The sequence below is a fragment of the Passer domesticus genome, chromosome 4, assembly GCF_036417665.1.
Source record: "Passer domesticus isolate bPasDom1 chromosome 4, bPasDom1.hap1, whole genome shotgun sequence".
Taxonomy (NCBI): domain Eukaryota; kingdom Metazoa; phylum Chordata; class Aves; order Passeriformes; family Passeridae; genus Passer; species Passer domesticus.
This window is the reverse complement of record NC_087477.1, coordinates 42,971,059-42,998,163: the sequence shown is the minus strand read 5'-3', so window position 1 is coordinate 42,998,163 and position 27,105 is coordinate 42,971,059. Positions and strand designations below refer to the sequence as shown.

Genomic DNA, 27,105 nt, shown 5'->3' with positions numbered 1-27,105 from the left:
ATTACCTTATTTACAGGAGTACTTTCTAACATAGGAAAATGATGTTCTATTCAATTCCATACACAGCCTTTGCACCTCACGAGTAAGTTTAGAAGAGTCATGTTAATTTGTACAAACACCTTTTCCAATTGCTCAGTGATCATGAGAGTAGGACATTTTATTATTGCTTTTCTAAAAGGCAATCGATGTTTGTAATGCAATTTCTGTTTTCATATTTATCACTCATCCATAAAAAGATTTTAACAAAACACGTTTAATAACTAATAATTAAAAATAATTCTATAGTATGAGCATTCAAAGCTCAGCCCTTTTATACCAGTAATTCATGTGTGACTACACTGAAATCAGGAGCACTTTGCACAAAAATGGACACTTGCCTGTGTGTGTGGATGAGCATATATTTATTAATTCTAAATTATATTCTAAGCTTTGCAAAATACTGGTTTGTCTTTAGTATGAATTTCCAAGGATTATACAAGTTCACTTAGAATATATGGGAATATAAAAGTGCATATTTATTAATTAATTTTTTCCTCTATTTTTTTTAAGAAGTCAAGCTTTGGAGAGAAAAGAGAATCAATCCATCTTCTTTTCCCAACAGTGGGTTTTTTGTAGTCTTGCAAAGGTATGTAAATGTCTAGTCCTGACTCTTGTGAGACATGAATTTGATAGAAGTTACAGCATTTCTGAAGTTATACATCTCCAGAAGCACTTTCCTTTGGTTCATCATGCCTAAAAATGGCTTTGTATCTCAGCCTTTTTCTATTTTCCCCCCAAACACTGTATTTCTCATCCTATTCCTTCTCATGAGAGAAATGCTTATGTCATTGCAAAGCTTTTGGAGGGGAAAAAAGTCTGAAACAGCACATGAGGAGAAGGAAATAGTTCCTTGCAGATCTTACTTGGGATATTTAGAGCTCCCTGAAATCAGTCTATATCTCTTGGCATCAGCTCAAACCACAAATGGCAGTCAGTAAACATCTATGCACCTTGCCAGGTCCAGCCCACTTCCAAAATGGGGAATCTTTCTTGTAGCAAAGTGGTGAAGGGACAAGGTGAGGAGCACATGTCTGTGACTGTCCATATCTGTTGGCGTTGTGACCATATTATTTTGACTTTGATGTGGGGAATTCTATTTGCTGAGGTAAGTGAAGGTTTTGAAGATTGTGTGATGAATGTATGTTTTAATGGTAATCCTTTCAGTTAATAATAATCACAGAGAATGCCTTTTCATTTCAAGGATATTTATAGTACAGGAAGGCTATACAGCATCACAGTAAGTCTCTGATATCCTAACAGGCCAAATTTCTGTTGCCTTCTATGGCGGCTAAGCCTCAACACAATACATTCCTGTGGGATAATACAGATAGTTCAAATTTTATTCAAGTAAAAGAAATACTCCTTCAAAGTCAGTTCTCAATGAAGATCATAAAAAACAGAGTCATAAAACAATCTGAAAATATGTAAAATCAGTGAGGCTATTCTAGAGGGCAAAGTTGGCATCTCAGACAATTTGAATATCACAATTTACAGAGAAACACCTGTTGCAATATTTAAATTCAAAAATACTTGAGGCACCCTTTATAGACTACATTACAAAACATTTGGGAAAAGAAAAAGTTTTTGAAGAAATACAGTGTCAACTAAATAATTGTGAGATGAGTTATGGTGAGGTGACTGATAAAAAGGACAAAAACTGAAGTACAATTCTAATAATGGGGAAAACTTAGGAACATAAAGCTCTATGTAATTAAAAACATTTATAATGTATGTAGAAAAAAAATTATATCCAGAGAAATTTTTACTGGGCATTGAGTCACCAGAAGTCTTAGCTGCATTGGCATTGTGGTCCCCAGTGAAATTCAGTATGGGCAATGCAATATGCACTGTCAGGCATTATCTGAACGGCATTTACATAATGTAGTAAATGTAGTTCAGATAATTCCTGACAGTGTATGTAGTTTGTCATAATTACCTAGACATTTACTTTTTTAATGCCAATACTTCCACAGGTTATTACATGAGTAGATCATATAAAAAGTTAAAGATATAAACAACAGATACTATATACAATGAAACATTCTATTTTCATTCACTATGTAATGTTAGATTAGGCCTTCACTTGGAATGTTGTGCACTGTTCATCCCACCCCAAATAAAACACAACAAAAACAGATGGCACTTGGGAAGCCTTAGAAGTATAGAGGTGTTCATGTGAAAACCATAGTAAAAATGCCAAGCTGGGAAAGGACATGATACAGCTGTTACACAGAAGATGAAGAGGTTAAAGGAGGCAAACATAAATTATTTATTTTCATAACCCAAGCACACAGATATATCTAATGAAACTGGAGAGCAATAACATTAAAAATAAACATAGCTGGTGAGAAATGCTTAGCATGAATTTCAGAGAAGACTGGACACATTTAAGGATAGAGATTATCTCACATGATATTTTGGGTGGAATTTGCAACAAAAGTGTTTTTTAGAGATGTAAAGTCTCAATGATCAAAATTATACCCTGACCTTTAATTACAGGAGGTTTATAATGGAAGCTTCCACCCTAGGCAGTGTTATTCCATATTCATCCACTATGTGGGTTCTTGCATTTTCCTTTGAAAAGTCTAAGCCAGGACCACAGAATTGTGGAATCATTTAGATTGGAAAAGACCAAAATGACCAAGTACAACTATAAATCCAGCACTGCCAAGTCCACCACTAAACCATGTTCCTATGTGACATACCTACACATCTTTTAAAAACCTCAGGAATCATGATCACCACTTCCCCAGGCAGCTTGTTGCAATGCTTTGCAACCCTTTCTGTAAAAAGATTTTTCCTTAATATCCAATCTAAACATCCCTGACCTAACTTGCTGTTTCACCTTGTCCTGTTGCTTGTTACTTGGGAGAAGAGACCAATCCCTGCCTTGTTACTGCCTCCTTTTCAGGCAGCTGAAGAGAGCAATAGAGTCTTTCCCCCGAGCCTCCTTTTCTCCAGGCTACACAACCCTACATCTCTCAGCCACTCCTAAGAGTTGTGTGCCAGATCCTTCACCAGTTCAACTGCCCTTCTCTGGGCATGCTCCAGCACCTCCAGAGGAAACCTTGGTCTGATGCAGCCTAGATTTTTCAATGGATAGTTTGCTTTTCATGTACACAGCATAAGACATTAGGTCCATGTTTTTCAGAGTGAACTTGCCATCAGTACTACAAAATACAACGAATCCCACAAAATCCTCAGGCAATGAAGGTTAATCTACAGTGTAATACTTAATTAATTTGATTTAAAAACCCCAAAACACTGTTTGTTATCATCAGGGTAGGAGACCTAGAAAGTTGTACATGTTATTTTTATTTCCATTTAAAAATAACAACAGTGAAGCAAAAAAAAAAAAAAAAAGGATAACAATAATAAAAGTAGTCTGCTTTGTGCAGTACATTTCTTTCTTCACGCTCTGTAAGTGAAGGGTTGCTATTTATGGTATGCTCCAAGTCTGCTTTTCAGAAGACAGCTCAGCTTGGCTGGACAGCTTTCAGTTGCTACTGGAAATATGTCACTTATTAGGAACAGAGGGGTTGTTTATCACTGTCTCAAGGGTTACTTTGGCTGAGGCGAAGAATCAGCTCAGTTATATAATGGAAAGAGCTGGGTCAAAGGATAAGAAATTTATGTAGTGTGGGCTCGAGATTCTGGCAATGCAGACTCAGTTTCTCTCTTGTGTGTCTTGCACATATCATGGTTATATAGGCCCCCCAAAAATATATATGGCTGTATAGGTCCCTCATCCATCCCCAAAACAACTTTAGAACAATGGGGGCTGAAGTAAAAAATTTAAGAAGTCCTCCCCAAACTTCTCAATCAAGACAAAGAGATTTGTCTTAATTGGTTCTTTTGCCCTTCTGGTATCCAGTTAGCATTTGGTGTTGTTAGCCAGACCCCCCACACAGCCACAGTTCCAGTCCTGTAGCAAACTAGAAATGCCATCTCTAGCAAAGATCTATATGGGTGCTGAACATTATCAGTCCTTTTAGTCCTCACCAGCATTAATAGAGGAATATTCCCTGACATAATCTCAGTTCTGGTTTCTGGTGAAACAGCAAAAAGGAACCCAATCCTATCTGCTTTACTTCACCAAGTACCACGAGGCATTGCAACAAGCCAGGGACAGTTACAAAGAGTTGAACCTATGTTTCCATCTGCTTATGTAACTGTTAGATGTCCCGGTTCAGGGTAACAAAAACAACTTCTAGTACAAAAAACGCAAAACAAACAAGCAAAGAAAAAAAAAAGTATTCGGAGACTTTTTAAAACTTCCTCTCAATGTTTTATTTCCCACTACCAAGGGCATCCTTTAGACGAAATGTTTAACCAAGCACCAAGCTTTCACGCACAAACCCAATTACCATGATAACAACCCAGTAAACAAATACTGGTAAGCCAGCATCTCGCCCTAATTGCCAAACACACAAAACTGACTCCGGAGCACGGTGACCTCGGGTCCTCCTCGGGGCACGGCGGAGGGAGCCCCCTTCGTGGGGCACACGGGGCTGGGGAGCCCCCCCGGTTCCCTCCCCAGCACCTGTTGCGCCGCCACTTGGCCGCTGCAGAGGGGGCAGCAGGGGGGCCGCCCGCCAGCCTCCTTCTTCCCACCGACAACTTCCCGGGGCGTAAACGGCCGCGCCAGGTGCCGCCCTCGCCGTGATGGGACGGCGGGCGTGGGAGGGAGGGGGGAGCCGGCAGGCACGGCCCGGGCTGGCAGCGCGGCCGCCGAGCTGCGGGCGAGGGGAGCGCTGCTGCGGGAGCGCGGCTGCCCGCCCCCGCTGCCGCCTGACAGGTGCGCGTCCTCCGCGGCGGCCCCGCACCAGCCCCGGCTCCTCCGACCCCCGCCCGCCACGGCCACGGATTGTTTAGTCCTTGGGAAGCTGGTCTGCGTCCAGATTTTCCTTTGATCATTTTTTTTTTTTTCTTTTTCTTTTTTTTTTTTCTTTTTAAGAGAGGGAAAAAAAAAGCCAAAGGAAAACAAAACCTGGAGACACAGAAAAGGGCTCTAGGAAAAAGTTTTGGATGGGATTATGTGGAAACTACCCTGCAATTCTCCGCTGCCAGAGCAGGCTCAGTGCTGCCTTCTCCCCAGCGGCGCAGCCCGCGCCGGGCGCTGCTGAGAGACGCCCGGGCCTCGGTGCCGCGCCGCCAGTGCCTGCTGTGCCGGAGCCCCTCGCCCCGCCGGCCCAATGCTCCTCCTCGGGCTGCTCCTGCTGACATCTGCCCTGGCCGGCCGGAGGCAGGGCGCCGTCGCCGAGTCCGATCTCAGCAGCAAGTTCGCCTTCTCCGGCGCCAAGGAGCAGAACGGTAAGGAGCCGCAGCGCCCGCCGCTGCGCAGCCCGGGGCAGGGCGGGGGCGGGCGCCCGGCCGGCGCGGAGCGGAGAGGAGCGGAGCTCTCCTCCCGGCTCCTCTCCTCCCGGCTCCTCTCCTCCCGGCTCCTCTCCTCCCGCCGCGGGGCGGGAGCGCGGCCCCGGGGCGGTGGGCGCGGGGGCTCTGCCCGCCGGCTCCGGGTAAAAGGGCAGCGCTGAAAGGTTCGGCGGCCACGGGGGGAGCCCGGCGCCTCGCTCTTCTGCGGTACTTGAGGTGCAAAACGTGCCCCTCTCCCGTCCACCGCCTCGCCCTGCTACAAAAACCAAACAAACTGAAAACCAGCAACCTAAACCCAACAACGACCCGCGCACCTTTGTACCCTAAATGCTTCGCTCTCGGGGGGTGGGTTTTTGTGTCTGTGCGTGAATGAGTGGTGTTTTGTACGGGCTGGAAACGAGCTAATCCTGCATAGGAAATGAGAATTACTTTCAACTTTCAAGTGTACCTGAAATGTTTAGAAAACTCTCAAATGCAAGTTCCCCTGGGCTGGGGCTGCGCAGAGCTGGAGAAAGACTCCTTTCATACAGCAAGGGCAGCTTCGGGGTGTGTAATTTGCTTAGCCTCTGAACTCCATATGATTTACATTATTCAGATTTTTAAGCGCCTTTCCTCTTGATCTGCTATTATGAAGTCATTTTAAAGAATACTTTACAAACTGTAACGTTATATACTGCATGAAACCACTCTTACTGTAGAATATCTAAAAATTAAGACTGTTTGCATGCATTCGTGGAAACCCTGATGTTTAATGTACGTGGTGGGGGGCGGGGTGGGGGGGGCGTGTTTGAAAAATTTAGTACTTAGCATGTCAGCTAGAACAAGCTTTCTCCCTGGGCACAAACCAACACAAAAGGCCAAGCTGGGAGCTCTCAAAACTCTCTGAACTGTAATGAAATAAAGCAGAAACGCAGATTCAAGGCTAATTCAATTCTCTCAACTTTGAACTTGGGACTCCCCAGATAAAAGTGTTCTATGTTCTATCTTCTAATAGAAAGCAAAGTTTCAGAGACCTCTGCGAGTGTTCTTTGAGTGGGTAGAATGTGCAGTGCACTAACAAATTTAGAAGGGGGAGATTAATACTGCTGTGGCCTGTTAATGTGATGATATATGGCACCTGCAGACTGCCAGAGCTGCTGATCAAAGAGCAGCATGGGGATCAATCTCTAATCAGAGCAACTGTGAAGGGCCAGAGGAAAGTGATCAAAAGACTTAGAGACTGGGCTATTCTGACAGGAAACCAATCAGACTTTGTGCACAGTACAGGAAATTATCTGCTCTGTGTGAGAAATCACTCACTTTCTACCCCTTCCTATCCTACCTGGTGTTTAGAGGCTCTAGGGCACCAGTTTGTGACAAAATGGGCTTGGCAATTATATACTGATGCTGTTGTGCTGCCTTCTCTTAAATGTACGTGGTGTGCATATGGAGCTTTTCAACACACAGAGTATTGTCATTGCTTTGCTTTAACTTTGTCAGGACTGGAAAGAAACCTGCTATGCTGTCAGTCTCCTCTAAAAGGTTTGTTCCAGGATTCCAGGATAATGCAGCTGGGCCCTGAAAGGCCTCCAGGGTGCAACAGTGGGAGCACAACAGTGTAAAAGGTAGATCATGCAGCACGGAAGCAAAACTGGTGTAAATAGGTGTAAGTATATGTGACAGTGCAAACTAGATTCTGTTCACATATATCAGACATGCAGGTGCCTTAGGTCAACTGGTTTGCAATGAAATTTGGCATGCTCTAAGATACTGTGTCTTAGAACAACTGCAAAGCCAGGAGAAATTTTATTTAAAAAAAGTGCCTGAAACTGTATTATGTGGTAGTTTATACTCAGAACAGTCCAGGTTCTTCTTGTAGCTTACTTCAGGTTTTTTGTTTCATAGCTGATGAATTGCAAAACTTACTTTAAAAATTAGCACAAGTTTAGGTATAGCTAAGTACCAACCTCTGACTTTTCTTAACTGATTTTAATTATTTGGGGGATCAGTAACACTAGTCCAACCAGTTCTTACTTGATTTAATTAGAGTGATTTTTACACTCTGCTGCAATCTAAAGATTGTATAGCTTTTAGCTAGAGGCAGGTTAAAACTCCCTGGAGTATGAGAATGAGATATTGCTGTTCATGTGCCAAATAATCTCTGGTCAGGAGAAAGGGAGATTTTTTACTCACACAGTCTACAAATAAAACTTCTGTCCTCAACTTGTAAAACTGCTAAGTGGCCAAGAAGTTTTGCAGTAGAATGGATTACAGTGTTACTCAGCTGCACACATGGGTGCTATAGCTATTGCTTTAAGGTGATGCTGAAGATGCCTGTGACCAGTTATTAATTCAGTGGGACTACTCGTGTTTCAAAGGATAAGCATGTGCATAAGGACTAACTAATATTCACTTATTTAATAGCTGAATTACATTAAATTCAAAATTACAATTTGACTCATTTGTTAATTGTTTGCATAAGAAGCTCTCTTGGTTTTGCTACATAGTGAATATTATTTTGAGTGGCAATTTCCTAGTGTAAATATTTTTTTGCAATTGTAAATTACATATTTTAGAACACAGTGTTTTGCTAGTACCTCCTGGAAATTCAGTGTGTTGGTTGTTGTGGGGCCACTGTAGCTCCATTTGAAACCACTAAAAACTACCTCCATGTTTTTGCCTGCCCTCTGTTACAGTGAGATTTTCTTTAAGAACAGGTTTTATTTGTAACTCTGTATGGCAGCAAGGGATTTTATGTGATTTCTGTGAAAAAAAATCCCATTTATATTTAATGTTTTTATTTTATGCCACTGAGTAAATAATCATCTAGAGGCTCAAAGAAGTTTATGCAACATTTTTCTGGAAAGTAAAGTAGTAGCAAATGGTGCATGTAGTGAGGGCTCCCATTTATCTGGGTGGATTTTATTTCTACAATTCTTTGTCAGATTATACTTTGGAGGGTTTTTCATACTTAGGTGGCTTTATCATTTCTCTTAAGGCTCTGTGATGTATTTACTACAGTTTTTACATATTGAAGCAAAGAATCAAGAAAATTTGAATGCTCAGTTTCTTTTAAATCACAAAACTTAATGTCTTATATTGAATTTGAATAATTGGATGGTTTACTTACTTCTACTTTCTTAATTTCATTTCTACTTTTGACTCCTGTTTTTGACATAGTATCTTCATGGTGTTTCTTTAGTTTCAGAAGTGTCTGAGGGGGCTGTTGGTAGGTTGAGTACTGTGAATGACTTAATTCTAGTGACTTAACTCTGTTAGTCTTGAGTGCACCTGCTTATGTGATGTTATTAGCTTAATCTGGATCTGATTACATGAGATGGCAGGAGAATCTAAGACCTGTTTTCTTGGCTGCCTTAGAACAAGATGCAGTAAATGCTTAATTTTTCTAAGCTATCAGCTGTTACATTTTCTATGAGAAATATGAGTGTATATACAGAAAATAACGTAAATCTACTGTTGGATGCCATAAGCAATGATGTGTACAGCTTATGTGGTGTGTACATTTCAAGTGTAGTACTGAATGGCTTGAGAAAGCTGAGAACCTGAGGTCAGTCAGAAACTCACCAGGACTGATTTTCCTGCAGTCAGTTTCAAGTATGAATGAACTGCAGTAAATAGAGTTGCTGAAGTACATCTTAGAAAACTGAAGCGCTCACTTGATTTCTGTCAAGTCTTCAGCACAGGTAATGTGTCAGTCATGATCTGTCTTTTCACAGATCTCAAAAGGAATTAGGTTGATTTTCTTCTTTCTTCACATGAATGGAAACCCCTAATAATAAGTTTCACTAACTGAACACTTTATAATCTGTTTCTTAAATCTTCTGAAATGGGGAAGATTTATGTAGCTTATAAAAACCAAACCCAAAAATGTGTCCTTGAGACAGAGTTTGTAACTTGCATATTTCAGGCCATCCTTGGGAAAAGTTGGTGGATGCATCTGGAACTGAGTGAGTAGCTGAAGTGCCAGAGGAGGATTCTCTCATCACCTCGATGTGTGTGTGGCCTGCCATGCCTACTCTGAACTTTACAGAGGATTCCCTGATTTGTGTATGTCCAAAGGAAGCTCCCAGTTAATTCAGGGAGCGGGACAGCCTCGCAACAAAGGGTTTCTGATTAAGTTCCTTTAACTTGGGCTGAACATCAGGAAAACGTGTGGCTGTCCAAGTGATGCAGCACATTGAATCCTTACAGACAGGAATGTCAGTCCTTTTGCTTGAAAGCATAATAAAAATTTGACTGAAAATTTCTGTCTTATAACTGAAGATACTTTATTGTGGTGTGATGCCACTTCCACTGGCTCATGTTGAATTGAAGAGTGCCAGCACAGCCTATTGACTGCTGCTGGCTAGCAAAAATTGTCTTAGTTTTGAGAATTTAAGGAAGAATAATAGATAAGCTGTGTCATCTAAAGGGAAGCTTGATAGCGATACAAATTTTTTCAAGTCAGATCTATTTCTGCCTAGTCCAAGGCTTGTTTTTGAAATGTTTTAAAGCTGTTTTCCTGGAAAGTAATGAGTTACAACACATCCTCTTTTGACTTTAAGCAGAAGATTGTGGCAAATTAGAGAAGCTGTTTAACACAACAACAAATTGCAGAGGAAGAAAGTTTTTAAAACGGGGTTTTTTTGTGTTTGTAGTTGACTTGTGGCATATTGTTTGCCATTCAGTAGAGTGATGCTTGGGACTTCTCCTTAGTCCTGTTGCTTCCTTCAGTTTCTTCTGTTAGGTAAAATAAGGGTTTTAAAAGCACAGACATTTTACTCCTTGTCTCAAATATGTAGTCATTCCAAACTGTCCATGTCTTTCTTTAGGGTTGGAATGGAATTTAGTGTAAAATGGAGTCTTGAATGGTGTAAAATCTTATATTTGCATTAACTAGTTATTATTAAATTTGTAGATTGGACTTCAAAGCTTTATGTCATGTTGTCTGGGGGATTTTTAGTTTGTCTGTCAGTTAGGTATAATTTTATAATGGAGAAGAAACATGAGGCATACCCTGAGTCAGGGACAGCTGTATTGCCAAAGAGCTTATGTTCAACTTTGTCTTTCCATAAACATAATGTCTTTTATATCTTAGAGCTTTTTCCAGACCCTTTGAGTCTTAATGTAATAAGAAGAGTCAACATGTAATAGCAAAGTACTGGTTTACATCATACAGCAGTGGTTGTGAATTATAGCAGTGGTTTTGGGGGTTTCTGAATCTGTTGGGTGGTTGCTGCTTTTGGTTTTTGCTATGTCTGGCAGTTCCTGGTTACTAGAAAGAGGATGTGCTGAGCAAGCCCACTTCCCTTATCGGGAAATGAGCCTCTTCAATTGCTTTATAGATAGCTCTTGCCTTTGCCAGAGGGCCTTTGCGTTTTAGTCCCAAAGTGCATGCCATGGGAAATACACTTCTTGGTGTGTAAGCATCTTAAGAATTGGCCTGTACAGATGTAGCCTTTTAGCAGAAACCAGCATGACTTAGAAAAAGTTACAGGATCACAAAGGAAATAGAGCTTACACATAGAAACATAGTTATTTTAGTAGCAGTTAAGTGTCTGTATGAATGCTTTGTTGTTTCATTCAGAGTTTCTGAGAAATTAATTGCATGTTAAAACTTAGTCAGCCCTGTCATTCCCTTTTGGGGAGAACTTTTTCAGCTTGTGTTTGAACATGAAATGCTTTTATTTAAGTAGAAAAGTGAAAATTCATAATGTGTTATTGTGAAGCTAAAATATAAATTGGTGTTTGGAAGGGGCTTTCTTAGACTGTAGGATGTTATTTTAAGGTGACAAGGCCTGGAAAATTTATTCCTGACTCCATCCATGGACATCCTAGCCTTAGGGTTCATCTGTCTTCTGATCACCTCTTCTTGGCATCATTCTACTGAGATTTTTCAAAGAAATTTTCTGTGTTACATTGTGCTATTTGTGTTTAATTTCATGATTCTACAGCATACTAAGCAGTCTTACTATGTGTGAAGGTACCTCATCTTTACCAATCATGTGTACAATAACAACTCACTACATTTCCATAACTTACTCAGTTTCCACAGCAGTTGTTTGGCTGGGTGACAAAAGGCAGGACTCTGGGTGCTCTGGGAGAAAGTCTTACACACAGAGTGTATAAGAACTATTAAAAAACTAGTATAAACAAAGGAGAAAGCCCAGCTAATTCCTTGATCTCCTGCAAGCCTTCTGCATTAGAGTTTGCAAGTGCTGTTTTTTTCCTGATCTTAATTAGTTTTCTTCCAGCTATTTCATCTCTGTTGAGCATGCCCTCAGTTTTGGACTTTGGTGTTGGCATGACCTAATTTTTGCCCTGAGCTTGGAGCCTGCTTGGCTTCTTTGCCACAAGTCCTGTGAGTGTGTGCCACCCCCAAGCCATGACAATGTGCTTTCACCTTTGCTGACCAGACCTTCATGTGAGCTGGCTGCAGCTGAAGGTGAAAGTTTAGCTGTGTCTCTTTGAGCCACTGGTTTATTATTCTCATTCTCATGGGCTAATTTAAGACTATGCAGGTTAACTCTGCAGTGAGGATCTTCACAGTGATGGTTGCTGCTTTTGTTATTGGAATTTTATTTGCTTTCTGCCATTTTTATATGCAGGCATTTGGAGCTGGAGAAAGAGGATATGAATGTAACTCCCTTTAATACATTACAGGCAGAAAGAGAATCAAAATAAGAAAATTTTCAAAGGTTATTTCCCATGAAGTGGCATCCTTTTATACTACCAAGAATGAGACTTCCAAGGGAATAATCAATAGCACCTTTTTTTTTCTGCAGAAATGTACCTTTTAGTGAATTAATCCCTATAAATTATTCATTAAACTTGCCATTTTGTGGTAAATTCATTCAAGGTATCATTGTAAATATGGGTGTTTTAAGGAGATTCTTCTAGTCTGAAGGTCACCTCTGTTCCTACCGCCCTGAAAGCCCAAAACACTGAAATTTCTCATTGAATTACTTAAAACTGGTTATTAGCTGCAGTAAAACAGCATGCAGGCATTGCTTAGTTTGATCACTGTTGTGCTGATTTCTCCACATGAAGTGGAGGGTACCACTGATCCTGAATAAAGCTTGGTAAAGGCAGGCAGGCCGGGGCTTTCCTTTGGTCATGCATTATGGCTGGAATTAAAAATCTTTGCTTTTAATTTTTTAGGGCTTGTTTTTTCTAGATGAACAGTGCTGTTGGTTAGGTACCTATCCTAATATGTTCCCTATGATATAACAGTACTACTAGAGGAAAGCAGGGGAGGTCTTTCTAGTTTCAGGAAATATCTGGCATGGCTAGTGATAATTTGGGGTGCTGGATCCGTTATCACCCTTTTGTGGCTTTTTTTGAAACTTTAATCTGTCTGTCTCAGAAAAAGCAAAGTGTCTTGGGAAGAGGAAACAATGCTGCTTGTGTTTTCTGTACAGTTAATTAATTTTTACATTGCTGCTGCTGTAGTATTCTTATTATAAATTGGCAATGAGAGAAGGTGGGGGGAGGACAAGGAGTTAGATGCTGCAGTTAATTAAGGAATTGGTCCTGTAATCTGATAAATGGGCTTCAAACTAGGTTCAGGCAGTAAAAGGTAAAGGAGTGGTGCCCTTTTTGTAGTTTCAATATTCTACATCTTTAAACCATTACTCAGTTTGGCACACACCAGCAAAGTTGTAAGTTTCTGTATGTGTAAAATACTAGGGAGCGTCATGTTTGAGGAGTGGTTTACACTGGAAAAATTATTTTGGAGGTGCTCTTAGCACACCTTCCCTGTCAATCTGTAGCTCCAAATTTCTCTGTGCCTCTTTTTCAGCATTATTTATTTAAAAGCACATGAAGTGGGAAAGTGACCCTGCTGGAAGAGGTACTTATTTCTGAATTAATGCACAGTATCACTTGTTTCAATAGTTATCTTTAGTTATAGTCTTTTTCACAAAACTCAGTTATCCAGTCTTTTACTAAACTGTTATCTGGGGAGCTTCATTGGATGAGATATTGCATGATAGCAGCTAGAATAGCTAAGTTTGATTATATTTTCTATTTTATTACTTTTTGTCCCCCAGTGTAATTCCCTGTGTAACCATGCAACTGTGTTCACCCTTGTTCTGAACAATCCAAGGCATTAGTCCTAGTGGCTCCGAGTTCCTCCTTGGATTGACAAGGAAACCAGCACTCATTTTATGCAATAGTTAAACATTAAAAAAGACATATAGCACAGGAAATTCTTTTGCTGTGTGTGAAGGTATGGCATTTCCAAACTGAAAGTGTTGTTCTGACTATTCTACCGGTAGTGGAGAGTTATATGAGGCCACTTCCATCTGCAGAGAATCTGTTTCACTTGCTTGTGGTTGTGGGGCTCATTCAAAAGCTCTAAAGCAAAATAAAAGGAATGGATGTAATAACTTCTTTATGGAAAAGTCATAAAAAGCTACAGGGCCATGTAAACAAATTGGGTCATTTACAAGATGTTTAAGTGATGGATATTCAGTCTGTATTCAAAGGTGTGGATTAGGTTCTTACAGTCATCTTGACTGAATTTTGCCCTCAACAAGATTTTCTTTCTCTGCCAGGAATTCCTTTGACACTACAGATGACAAATTTTCAGAACAAGTGTTTTCAAACATTTCAGTGCATTCACAGTTAAGCTAAGTGCAGGAGAACAATTCAGTACTGTGGTTTGTTATTTTTCTAGGTGAATGAGGAGCCTTTCTTAATCTTCATGGTTACACTGTGAAGCTGTAGTGGAACTTTGTAGTATTCCCAGGGAAAATCAACTAAAAGAGTTTCCCTTCTGGATTCAAACATGCTTGAACTAATTACAAAGCAACCATTTTGGCTCTCTGCTCTGTCAGTATAAATAGGTTTGCACAGAACAGCAGTGACTGTGATCCAAGCTAAGCTGTGTTAGTCACAGCAACGTGTGTTGTATCTCATTGAAGTACTGATCATGTTATCCATGGTGTGTCACCTCACAAGGCCCTCCTGATTTTATCACTTGTTGGAGAGGAGCGAAAAATATGATAACTACAACTTCTGCATGTTGCAAGATGCATTCTGTAGGTCATTTATTTGCTTTCATGTAAATATAAGTCTAAGGATGGACAATTTTCTCACATTTGTTGGGGGAGGGATATTGGTGTTAGCTACTATTAGGTGCTTCCTTTCTCATGAGGTGTGCTTGCTTTCTGACTCTCAAAGCAACTTCAGTTATCTTTCATAACTCTTCATGCACTAAAATCTGCAGATTATTTTAGAAAGAAAATAACTTTGTGGAGCACAAGTCTGGAGATAGTAGTAATTAAGTATACATGGGTGAAGCTCTATATTTGTATGTACAGTGCTAAATAATGAACTGTTGATGTATCTCTCTTGTGCTTGATAATGTGCCTGCGAAAGTAACAGCTCTTACCTGGAAAATGTGTATGTGTGATTATGCAGCATTTGAAGAAGACTTTCTAAGTGATTAGAATGAAAGTTGCTTCAGACAGTGTCAAATGTAAAAGGTTTATATGTATATTATTGACAATTTGTGTTTCAAAAATAAATTTGGAGTAAGTGGTCTATCTTAATATTTCAAGGCTCCCATGTCTTACTACTTAGTTGGTCTGTTGTTACACAGGAAGGTTCATACCTACCAACATTTCTGTTGCTTGTGAAACTATAATGGATCTGAAAGGGAGGTAAAGCCTCTTAATTGAAAGTTAACAAATAATGGCTCCAAAACAAACATGATCTCTATAAAAGGAGATTAGACAGTTGGATTTGACCTTGCCTATTGTTTTAAAATATGGCTAAACATTCTTGATGGCCTTGCTTTCTTTGTGTCATTCAAAAATCCCAGGCCCAAGGTGAGCTGCATATTTATAGGCAGACTGGAATCTGAAACTTTAAATACTGTAAAAATTTCTGCTAAGCACTCACTATATTTCTCACAGTACTTGCTGTATGAGTACCTATGAGAAGTCCCAAAGTACTTGCCTGTAGTGCTAATGCAGTCTTGAGTTCCTTTTGAAATGGAGATTGAATTTGTGACAGTCGAGTCTTGCAGCAATCCTTACCTCTCTGCCTTTATAAAGATTGGCATAAGTGCTGAGAACAGCCTTTTATTTTCTTTTGTTTCTTCCTTGGGAATCTTGATTCTATACCTGTTCTCAGTACCTGCAAGAGCTGGTATGTGTGTGGGGAAGTGGGTGTCCCAGGCTGAGCCCAAGCAGTACTGGCATAGAGTTTGAGTTCAATAATTTCCATTTGAAGAGAAACCTCTGGAATTGTCTTTGATATTACCTAACACCTCAAGAATGCCACACCTCAGCAGAGTATGACAGTAAAGAGAGCTCTGTTGCTTAAATACCTGCCTGATTTGCAACATTTTCTTATTGCTTGTGGGGAAAAAGATGGTTTTGTATAGTTGTCAAGTAGAAAGATAAACATGTTTCTAAGCGTGTGCCTGCCTTATCAGCAAGAATCTTACAAAACTCTGATGGGCCTCATTTGTCAAGATGTATGTGGAGGTTGGTGTACTGGTAATACCCAATGAAGTGCAGTGAGATGTTTCCAAATTGTTACTGCATTTAACATAGTTAAAAGAAATTAAAGAAAATAACTGAAAACTCTGTAGTTTGAAAGAAAGCATTCTTTCAACATGTCATTTTAAGTTGGCTTGGGCAAGCAGTGGTGAATATTCAAGTTAAAAGTATTTTGATTGAATTTAAGGGGGGCTATCTGTGTGTTAATAGGCCCTAAAACATTCAATAAATTGTAATCTTTTATGTTTACATGAACATCAACTAATGCTAGGTAATATGACAATATTTATATTTTACTTTCATTTTCTTGGGTTTGGGAAGAATGGAGTCTTCTCTGCTCTTCTGTATGTCAACTATTCTTAAAATCATTTAATTCCAGGCAATAGAGGCTTTTGAACATGTGTATCATCAGCCACAGCCAAGCTGCATATTGAGCTCTCTGCTCCACAGAGGGATAACATGTGGCTGAAGAGGGTTCACAGCATCTGGTTTTGGAATTTGTGTGTACCCAGATGTTGCTACTGAGTACAGAATATAGGACTCTTGGTTTCTCAGTCCTGATTCCCTAGCCTTACTCTAGGATCTTAAAAAACAACTTTGGAATAAGTGGGAGTTTTTTTGCTTGGCTCTTTTGGTGGTGAGTTTAAAAAAAAATATTAAGTGCATAATCATTTATTTATTAATAGCTAATTTATTAAAAACAATTTTTATTGCTATCTCTACTGCAGTCCCTTGGCTGATTTAAGACTGCAGAGTCAACTAAAATATAATTATTTTCTGAGGTAGCTGGTTTTTCTCAGTTACATTTTCCTTTCCATTGTTTTGCTGAATATTCATTACTTTGAAGCTCAAAGTCTACTCTAAAAGTTATCTTGTAACACACTTAAATAAAAGCAAGCTTTTATCAAAAATATTAATTTCTGTCCCTGCTTTAGTCAAATCCTTAACATAAAAGCAGTTTCTAAAGTTGCTAATTGCTATGAAGTATGCTATTATATCTACTAGAAATTTATTATGTGTACTAAGTATGCATACTTTTTTTTATAAATAGTGTGCTACCATACCAGCTGTAATCCCTGAACTTCCCCACTGACAGTACTTTGGGCTGGATGGATGTAAAAGATGCAAAGATGTATTGTGGAATTGTTCCCTAAGATACACAAAAGGGCTTGACCTTGAATGAGGAATTCCATTGAAGCTGGGAAGTGATTTGGTCTAGTTAGAATAAAAAAATTACATGATGCACATTTGCAAGATCATGACCTTGTCGTTAATTCAAAGCCTGGGAAAGGGAAACATCTTGATGACTTCTTTTTTATATTCTTGGTTATGTCCATTAAATGTGAAATAAAACTCAGCAATTGTATTCATGTTTGCTATGGTGGCTGTGCCTGTCTAGCTATAAAAATCATTAACTACATCTGAATTACTTATCTGGAAAAAACACCAAAAAATAATGGTTAAAGTGTAATAAAATTTATTTATGTAAAATAGTATTTGAAAGATAAAAGCTAATCATGTTTTCATATTTTATTTTCTTTTACAGCTTTCTTATACTCAATAAGCTAAGGAATCCAAACTGTATGCTGTACAAGAGTTACAGTAAAATACTCCATTTATTCCATTTGCAGTAAAATACTGTGGATAGATATGAATATATGTGCTCTTGATGAAAACTGTAACAAAACCCCCCATGCTTCTGCCTTTATGGCAAGGGAGAAATGCTCTTTTTGGAATTGGAAGAATAGTTGAACAATATTGAATGCCTTAAAGTATAAGGAAGTAGTGGTATATGTTGAGAGGTAAAGACAGAAATGTGAAAGAAGTCTGTGTTGAAAGTTAACAATAGAAGAAATTAAGATGTTGTGACAACACTGCATGGAAATTGTTTTTCTTTGTATCTTTTTTTCTTTCTGTAGTAGAAGAATGAACAAAAGGGCTCCAGCACAGTAGCTCTTCTTTGATGATTACTGAATGGGGTTAATTATTTTTTTCATCCTGTTGTGTATGGGGAACTTATTTGATACTTATAGATTATTATCACCTGATTTTTCCATCATGTAGAGGTATTTAAAAGGGGAGTTTGAAAGTTTTTTCACTAGTACAAGACGTGAAGCTGTAAACAGCAAAGACAGTGATCAGTTCATAAACACTGCAATGTACTGGCTTATTTTGTCCTCAGCATTACTGACAGCTCTTTTTGGTTGGCTGTTCCTCAATACATAGAGTATGTATGGTGTTGGTGGTTTAAACCTGTAGGTAATCAGGGCTCATGTCCCAGGGATTGAAGAAAGAAAATTCTTTCAGCTGTTACAAATTTTTTTATGCTAAAACATTTTTCAATGTCATATAAGTATTTGTATGTCTGATGAACTACAGATAAAGTAGCGGATGCTTAGGCTTTTATCAATATTGGATTCATAACATGAGCAATCTCTATTTTCCTGTGGATTTTATTTCTGGTGCACCAAAATTAAGATATCAGACATAGCCTTTCAAATGGCTTCTCTTCTGTGTGGCTGGTAAGTATGGCTTTCAGGGATGGCCTTGTACCAATACTCGTCATTACTTTAAACAAGAGGAAATTGTAATACTTCTAAAAATCAAGTCCAAAGCATTTAAAAAAATGAAACCTATGAATAGCAATTGGGAAATCATAAGGTTCTGAAAACTATCAATGTATTTACTTTTCTGGCACGTGCTTATGCTGCCGCTAGGAGCTTGATCCTTAAAGTCAGAGGATAGAATGTAACAAACTGCTCAGTGGTACCTTGGTGCCAATATAGATTCACTGCAACTTTTTTTCTTTTTTTTTTTTGTTATTCCTGGCACTTTTTTAACAAATGATTTCATAATGCCTGAAATGTTTCTGAGGAGAAATAAAATTGCATCCAAGGCTTCCCTTCTTCTCTTCTTAATGATTTTTTTTAATTTTTTTTTTTTTTGTGCGTGCGTGGATGTGTGTGTTTTGGAAGTTTTTTTTAAAACAAACTGAGCCCTAATGAAAAAGTGTGCAAACCAGACAGTAGTTAAAGGGTTGTTTTTTGATTAGGAAGGTCAGCATCTTGCACCTGCCAGAAATATTTTGATCAGAAATTGTTAGATGTGTATATTTATGAGGATGGGGAAAACAGGAGGAAGAGGAGCTTTGGTAATTTCTCTGCCCGTGAAGAGCCCTGGAGCTTCTGGAACCACCTTTAGTAGAAATAAGAGTTATAATGGTGGGCATTGGGCTTTAAGTGCTCAGCTGGCATCTGCTTTGTCACAGTTAGAAAAGGCTAGAGGGAAAGATCTTGCATCCTACTGGATTTGTCTGGGGTGCAGTTCCTGAAGACTGAACAGAACAAAAAGTCATCAGTCTTTCTGTTCAAGATGACTTGATAACAAAGAATGCCCTGTAAGCACAATGGGATTATTTGCTCAAAGGACCAAGATGTTTATGTTACTGCTACTTTTGGTAGCAAACAATGGAGAAGCACCATAAGAAAGATGGTTTAAAAAAGGTTAAAAAAAAGGGCACCCACTAAAATACCATATCTGGTAAATAATTTTTCTCTAGATCCTTCCCATGAAAGATATTGGTGTTTTTTAGCCAGGGCATGTGAATAAATGCTTTCTCTTCAGAGATGCAGCTAAGGTTCTATCTTTTGCAGTTCCATAAATTCTGTGTTTAAAAAGTAGTGACAGTAGCAAGACAAAGTAGTAATGCTATACAGATTTTAAGAATGTCTGTAAGCAAACAAGACCTAATTCAAAGAAACTTCTTTCATTCTCTGAAAATGAAAGGTTTGCATTTTGTTTTTAAGGTGGGTACCCTTGTTCTTAAAATTCTTCCTGCTCTGGAATTTCCTTCAGCTCCACAACTAAAGTCTTCTGCATGCAATTCAGCTTCTCTGAATTTTATTCCTTTATTAGAGTATCTGGTACATTGGTTCTAGGTGCAATATTTCCCCCACTTCTTTAAACCTCTATTTACAAATACCAGTTCAAATAAGCAATATTACATTCAAAAATGTTGTGTCCAGAAAATAACTCTCTAAATAGCTTCAGATAGTTACTTATCTTTTTTAAGGTAAAGTAAAATATTTCTACGTTGTTAATTTCTGAGGTTAGGAATAATTGTTTTCTTTTCATAGCTTTCTCATAATTCACTTCAGAATTTTACCATCTTGATCTCTCTGCAGACAGTTATCTAATGATGATGCCACCTCCAACTATTTTATTAATATGCAATTCAAATATACACTTTTCAAGCTGTAGCTGTATGTTAGGCTTTAGGTATGTCAACGACTTTGTTGAAGCACTTGCAGAAATCTTCCAGGATCATGAAGCTCTTTTTATTACTGCCTTGAAGCAAAAGTGTTGCCAGGGACTTCATTTAATGAAGTCTCTCTGTGTAACACTTCTGTGATATTTCTTGGTATCATGGCATCATCCAGGTAGTAACAAAGCATGAGCAGTTGAAAACACAAGGCTGAGGTTCTGTTCTTGTATCTCAGTTGAAATTAGGTTTAGCTACTACCCGAGTAGGCTTTCAAAGAAAGACAGAGTGTTAGATGAAGAGAATTTAAAGACAGTGCTGGTCTTCCATCTGTGTTGGTACTGGAGGGGATGTGAAGGCTCTTCTTTAATTGTTTCTGAGGGTTTTGTTGCTTGTTTTGTTATGTTATTGCCTTTCTCTTCCCCCCATTCATGCTGGAGGGTTGAGACAGTGACTGACATCCCCTATCACTTGCTGTAGGTTAGCACACTGTTCTGACCAAAATGAAATTGGAGAATTGCTTTTGGTCCCCATAAATTCCTTTGTAAATACTAAATTTTCTTGTTTTACAATAATGTCTGCAATTAGAGCAACCTTTTATGAACTACTTTGAGGTCCTTATCTACCATTTGCATCTGTTGAGAATGTGGTTCTGTTGCCCAGCTTTATGCAACTTTTTGTCTGTGTTAGTATTTTTTGAGATATTTACATGGAATCGACTAAATAATTGACTTGTTAAATTTGATTTTTAACTTGGAGAGACTGTAGGAACCAGGACTTGAAAACAGAACTAAAATCTTTGAGAAAGAGAAATGGAACAGAATTATGGGCAGAAAAATTGCAAAGTTCACTCAGACATGACTCCTATTTACCAAGAAAAAATTAAATTAGAATTGTCAATTTACCTTGTAAATATGGATATTTTTAAAGAAGTAAAACTTAGTGGTAGGTAGCTTACATAATTAATATTAGGCTGAGGAGAATTCAAGAAAAAATACTGTTGATTGTATTCAAAAAGAAGTGCTTTGTATTTGAGATGAAACAATTTTATTAAAGGTAGGCAAGGTAATTAAAGATATGGAATAATATGTGAATTCTGAATATAATCAAGTGGTAATGAGGCCAAAAGGAAGAGATAAGGTTAGGTATAATGCTGTGATCTCAAAACTGTAGATTAAAAGAAAGCACTAGTGAATGAAACCAGTGTGCCAGGGCAATTCCCTGGGAAAGTTCTAGAAGGTAATAGCAGCCATTCCAGGCCAAATTAAAGGTATAGTTGGCTCAGTGTGCTTTGCTTGACAATACCCAGTAAGAAATGTAACAATGATTCACTGGACTATTGTCCTGCCTTCCAGTGTTGTAGGACTCAGAAATTTGTAAGTTGCAGGCAGAATGTGGGTGTTTGGTAGCCCAAATTCTGATTTTTGGCGTCTTGGAAAATTTTTCTATTTACAGTTTCTAGTGAGAAAGCTTAACCACATAAGTGATAAATATCTTATTTTGGTTGTTACATGCACACTGTTGGATCATTTTATTCGGTCTCATCTTGCTCTTTGGTTTTCCCTATGATTTTTAGATTTGATCAGCTATTGTGTAACCTCAGCTAGTAGCTGCTCCAAGCCTTGGATCTGCCACACTGTTCTCCTGCAGAGTGTTTATGTGTTTTCCTGTAGCAAATATGCATATATATGTGCAAAAATGCACGAAAAGTACGTATCTTCTGGTATTTCAAGTATCAAAAAATACTGGGAAGCAGTATTCAAGATATGAGAAGACCCTGGATTTATGCAGTAATAGTGTTTTCTCTAGTTTTCCATGCTTTTGCCTCAAGTTCCTAATATTCAGGTTTTCCTCTCAGATGTGTAGTCCTGTCCCAGTAGGACAGACAGCAGCTCTGCGCATGGAAAAGATGCTCAGAAATTGCTTTGTGTTGTGCTCAGGTCTGGAAGTGATAGAGACTGCAGTGGCTCAAAACTATAAATTTGACAGGATCAAGACATTTCAATGTTCTGCTTCAAGTATGTAATTGTTAATATGGGTAAAAGATGCTGTAAATCAGGTGGTGACTGTAAAAATGGAAAGTAAACTTTCTCAAGTGTTCTTTCCTAGTGTTAGGTTGTGGTGTCAAGTGGTGTTCTGTTTGTTTTGGCCTTGGTTTTCTTCCCATAGACATTTTTTTCATTTGTAAACCTTCATGGCCAGAATCTATTCCTCCATTATGCCTCTGCCTAAGAGCAGAGATTTAAGTGTTTGGGGTTTTTTTTAGTCCTTGCTGATTTTAGAACATAGTTTGAAGGAGAACCTGTCCCTGGGGGTAAGCTGGTTCTTCAGTGTGGCCAGTGATACTAAGAAATTGCAAAGGAGTTGCTGGTCTCCCATCCTGTTCCTTGCCCTATTTTAGACTTGAATTTCATTTCTTTACTGTTGAGTTTCTCTCATGAGGTAGCCCCACCTTTGTCTACTTTGTGTGTGAGTAGTGATTGATTTCCACTCCCCCCTCCTCTTTAAACAGAATATTTTCTAGGCTTTCTTACATGAAGAAAAGCAAGTTTTATAATACCAGATGCTTCACCTAACTATCTTTCAATTTTCGCTTGAGTCAGCATTTGGATGCCATTCTGCGTTTAGGAATGAGGTTTTTGACTGCAATCAAAATAAAAAATATTCTTAGAAAAGTAAATTAATAGAGAACTTGTGTGCATCTGGTTTGTTCTGTGCTCTGAAGTTCCGGTTCTTATGCATGGAATAAATAACACTTGCTCAAATGATAATCCTCCCTAACCTCATCAGGTAGAGATGACAAAATAAGAACTAGGTACTTATTTTCTGGTAGTATTTTTAAAATCTGCAGTTCTGGAAAATGACATGCCACTATTTGTTTAAATTGGTTTAAATTGTCAAATTGTAAGTAACCTTTAAATTTTCCCTGGAAAATTATTTGTAATTTATTTTGAGATAATTTAGAAGAATAATTTTCAAGATTGCCTTTTATATTTAGAGAGAGCCTAGAAATTGAACTATTATTTGTTTTGGTTTTTTCTCTCTAATGGATTTTGGGAGAATGAATGAATTGTGCAATCAGGAACAGCCTGATGCATGCTCTGCTGAAATTTGGATGACCCCGTGAAGTCAAGCCTGTAGTGAACCAAGCCTGGTTCTTGGTAGGCAGTGCTAAGAGCAGGGACTGGTGTCCCTGCAGATGGTCCAGTGCCACGCTGCTTGCCAGGGGCTCTTGTCTGCTGGAAACCCTTCCCACGGGAAAAGCTGCTTGCTGTGAGATTAATTTCTTGGTTGCTGCTGGATCCAGTTCTGATCTCTTGAGCCTTTTCCCCAGGTCTCCTGTCTCTGCCTTAGGAGGGTGTAAGGGTATTGGGGGAGGAATGAGGAGAAATAGATGTTTGGAGCACTGACTGAGAAACACAATTCATATTTGGGCAATATTTTCTGACCTTATTCACTGCAATAATTAGACATTTATGAAAATACAGGCTGAAGTGGTACCATGCCAGACAATATGTAATAGAAATCTCAGATCAAGTTGCTAGTAGTTCCTTTTCTGGCTCGCTTTCAACTGTGCCTGTGAGCGCAAAGGAATGGCATGTATTTATACGTTTGTAAATAAGATCCCACACATTTTCCGCTTGAGACCATGCACTCGGACCTTTTATGGTCAGGAAGGGGTGTTTCCCTCTGTCAGTGAGCTGCCCAGAGAACTACACATTTCCAAGTATGCAGTTCAAAAACTTACAGCTAATACTTTGTAAACTTCAGTTTAAATAAAGAAGGTTAGGGGATTAAAGGCAAAAAAAAGTATTTTTTTTCTTTTTTCCAGTAATAAAGTATTTTAAGATAGGTTTTAAAGTTGATGTTTTTGCTAACCTAATTTGCCTCATTCAGGTTTACTTATAAAAATAACACTTATATCAAACTGTCATGACTGTATGTCTTCTTTTCAAAATGGCTGTTTATCAAGAGGCTCAGTTGATAATGTCTTTTTAAAATATCTAAAACTCTTTCTAGATACTCAGTGTCAGTTGATCATAATGGATCAATAGTATCTAGCAATAATATTCTTAGGGAAAAAACCTCACAAACCAACAAAAATTCACCTATATGAAATGGACATCATTCAAAAATATTAGTTTCTTGCAGACACATTTCCCCTATCAAAGAAATTTTGATTCAATTTGAGTAATCTCCAGCCCTGTAAGATGAGTGCAGAACATTAAAATGTCACTGTCAAAAAGTATCATTGTCTCGAGAGAGCACTAATAAAATAATTTACTTGTGTAGCACTTTAGTTGCAAAGAGCATAATAAATATGTGCTTTCTTTATGTGAAATGGCAGTGTTTTAGGGAACCTGTAATGTGCCCCACAGAACATGTCCAGGTGGGGTTTAATTTTCCATCAACTGTTTTGAAACTGCAAATAGTCTGAAGCTATAGGACAGTTGAAAACACTTGAAGTATGTACAAAAGCGAGACTGTTTTTGGTTCTTACACCATGATACACACAGTACTCCACTCTATCTTTTATACTTAAAAAAATTTAAATAGGTTTTCTTAAAAGTGGTTATTTTCTGTCTTTGGATTAATCAGAAAAAAAGCCCTTTAATACTTTTTGGATAAAAAAATTACTACAGGAAGAAGAATAATTACTTGTTCAATACTAAAAGGGGTAGGTTTCAAAATTCCAACTCAGTTTCCCAAAGATGCATTGTACCAAGTGGATCTTTGTACAGTGAGATGGGAGAGTTGCCTTAGAAGTGTTTTTTATTTCAGTACTGTTTGATTAGGTCAAAGTAAAATGACAACAAGCTGAACATTGTAAAGACCTCTGTTTCATATGTATCATATATTTTCAATTATAGTGCTTTTAGGTGCTCTAAACATTCAGTTTCAAATCAAGATAAAGTCTTTGGGAAGCTGGGGTTCTTTTCCTACTCAGAAAAGATGAATTGCATATAAGAGCCAGTTCCCTTTCACTTAGGCTCCCTTTGGTCATACCATTCTGCAAAGGCAGTTAAGTTCTCAGAGGTCTAAATTTGCAGTCATTGGAGACATCCATAAAGAATTTGGCTTAAAAATTTGCAAGCGGGCTGTGTGTAAGTTCTCAGAATCCATACAAGTAGGAATTCAGACAATTAAGATTACCTTGCAGAGACTTCCATAATATAGGGAGCTTTCTCTCCAAGGTCATGTTCTTGCATTGACTGGTGCTATGTAATCTTTGAAAATATGTAACCCTACCACAGATGAACCAAGGAAGTAATTCCTGTTCCAAAGAAGTAAAAATCAGTGGCATAGCAGAGTTTCTAGGGCACTTGCTCAACTTAAGTCTCTGCTACTTTCTGTAGGCCTAGAAATCCCAGTGCCACTAGTTAATTAGTGGTGTAATCCTGAACTTTGCTCAGCCAGCGGCAAGCAGAGCTATTATTTAAGTGGAAATAAGTGAGCAGGATTAAAACAGAGAAAATTGGGCCTCAAGGGGATCAAGTGTATTCTTAGAATTCAATTGTTGTCACTTAATGTGTTTAATTATCTCTCGATTCACAGGGCATGCCATGTGCAATTAACTGGAGTTACAAATAACTAATCCACAAATTTTTTAGTTAAAGCTGCCTTTTGATGTTAGCCTAAACTATGTCTTCTATGAAGTATTACTCTAGAAATCAGGACACTATCTTTTTATTTTCCTGTCTTCTTTAATTTTTGTTTCTGCTGCTTCCTTATATCCAGTTTAATTACCTTTTGTGCTCTTTTCCCATTTCTAGCTGCCTATGGTTGTTATTGGTATCATTATATGGTATGGCTATTTTCTCCTCTGTGTGATTTTGTAGTTGATGTTGGTTAGTGATGGCATTGCTGAAGGCATGAGCTGGGTGACTTCTCAAAGGTCTTATTGACCTTTCTTTCCTGTGATTGCACATTAGACTTGTTCCTCAGTTAGCCATACTCGGCATCACAGAGCTGATTCATGTTTCAGGTGCAAATCACATGCACGACTTACTAGACAGGAGCTGATTCTCCTGTTAGATACAATGTGAGTGCTTTGATCCTGATCTGGAAACTCTTCAGGGGGACTCAGTGCTGAAAGATCAGCTGCTGCTTTGGTGCATTGCTAGATTGGGGTCAGAGTGTGGAGTGTCTTGTAGATTCAGAGCTGTTTCTTCTGCTCCAGTGACTAGTGGTAGTTAAACTGTAAAGGTATATTGAAATAAGGTGTTACGATGTAACAGCCTGTGCATTATTACTGCATACTCAAATTTGGCTACAAAATAGTAATTTGCATCTGACTACCCATGTAAAGTATGAGATTTCATATTAAACTGAAGAGCCCTGTTGTTTTGCATCTTATCTGTGCTTTTGAATGGGATCTGTGCATGTAACATCAAACACAAAAATTTGTTTGGTTACTTAAAGGCTACCTCTTGCTTTGAATGATAACGAACCAGATGGCATCCTCTATTACCAGTGAAGCTGAAAACGTGGTGTGGAGGGAATAAAGGAACAAAACTCTACAGTTGTGGAATCATCAATGAAAAGTGCCAAAGACAAACTTTTCTGTGATTCAGAGCCTTGTTAAAAATTCTGGCAGCTCTTTCCAAACTAAGCTGACAGGAAAGCTGTATTTGTAAGCCTGGGATATTTGTGGGAGCTGTGGTTGTGATGGCACCAAACGGTTAAAATTCAGTCTTTATTTTCTGATATCTTCACCTTTAATGCAGCAGATCATTAGTTTTTATGTTCCATGGTTGTTGGTTTTATATCTGGAATTAGGAGAGGAATAATTCCTAGCTGTCAGAGCTCTGAAATTGTTTGCACCATCAAAAAAGCTTAATGCAATTTTTGCGATGGCCATGTATGCAGTGTTATTGTTCTTCCCAACAGAAATGTGATCTGCTTTTAAGTACAGCTTCAGGATAGTCTTAACAGTCT

General features: G+C 38.5%; 1 protein-coding gene across 1 annotated transcript in view; it reads left to right on the top strand.

Annotated features, from left to right (window-relative positions):
- The first annotated feature begins 4,716 nt into the window (after positions 1 to 4,716).
- The window catches only part of PDGFC (platelet derived growth factor C), a 119,574-nt gene continuing 97,185 nt past the window's right edge, over positions 4,717 to 27,105 (top strand). Inside the window, exon 1 of the mRNA XM_064417488.1 lies at positions 4,717 to 5,352. Coding sequence (XP_064273558.1) covers positions 5,235 to 5,352 — 118 coding nt within the window. The 5' untranslated portion in view covers positions 4,717 to 5,234. The remainder of the gene's footprint in view (positions 5,353 to 27,105) is intronic.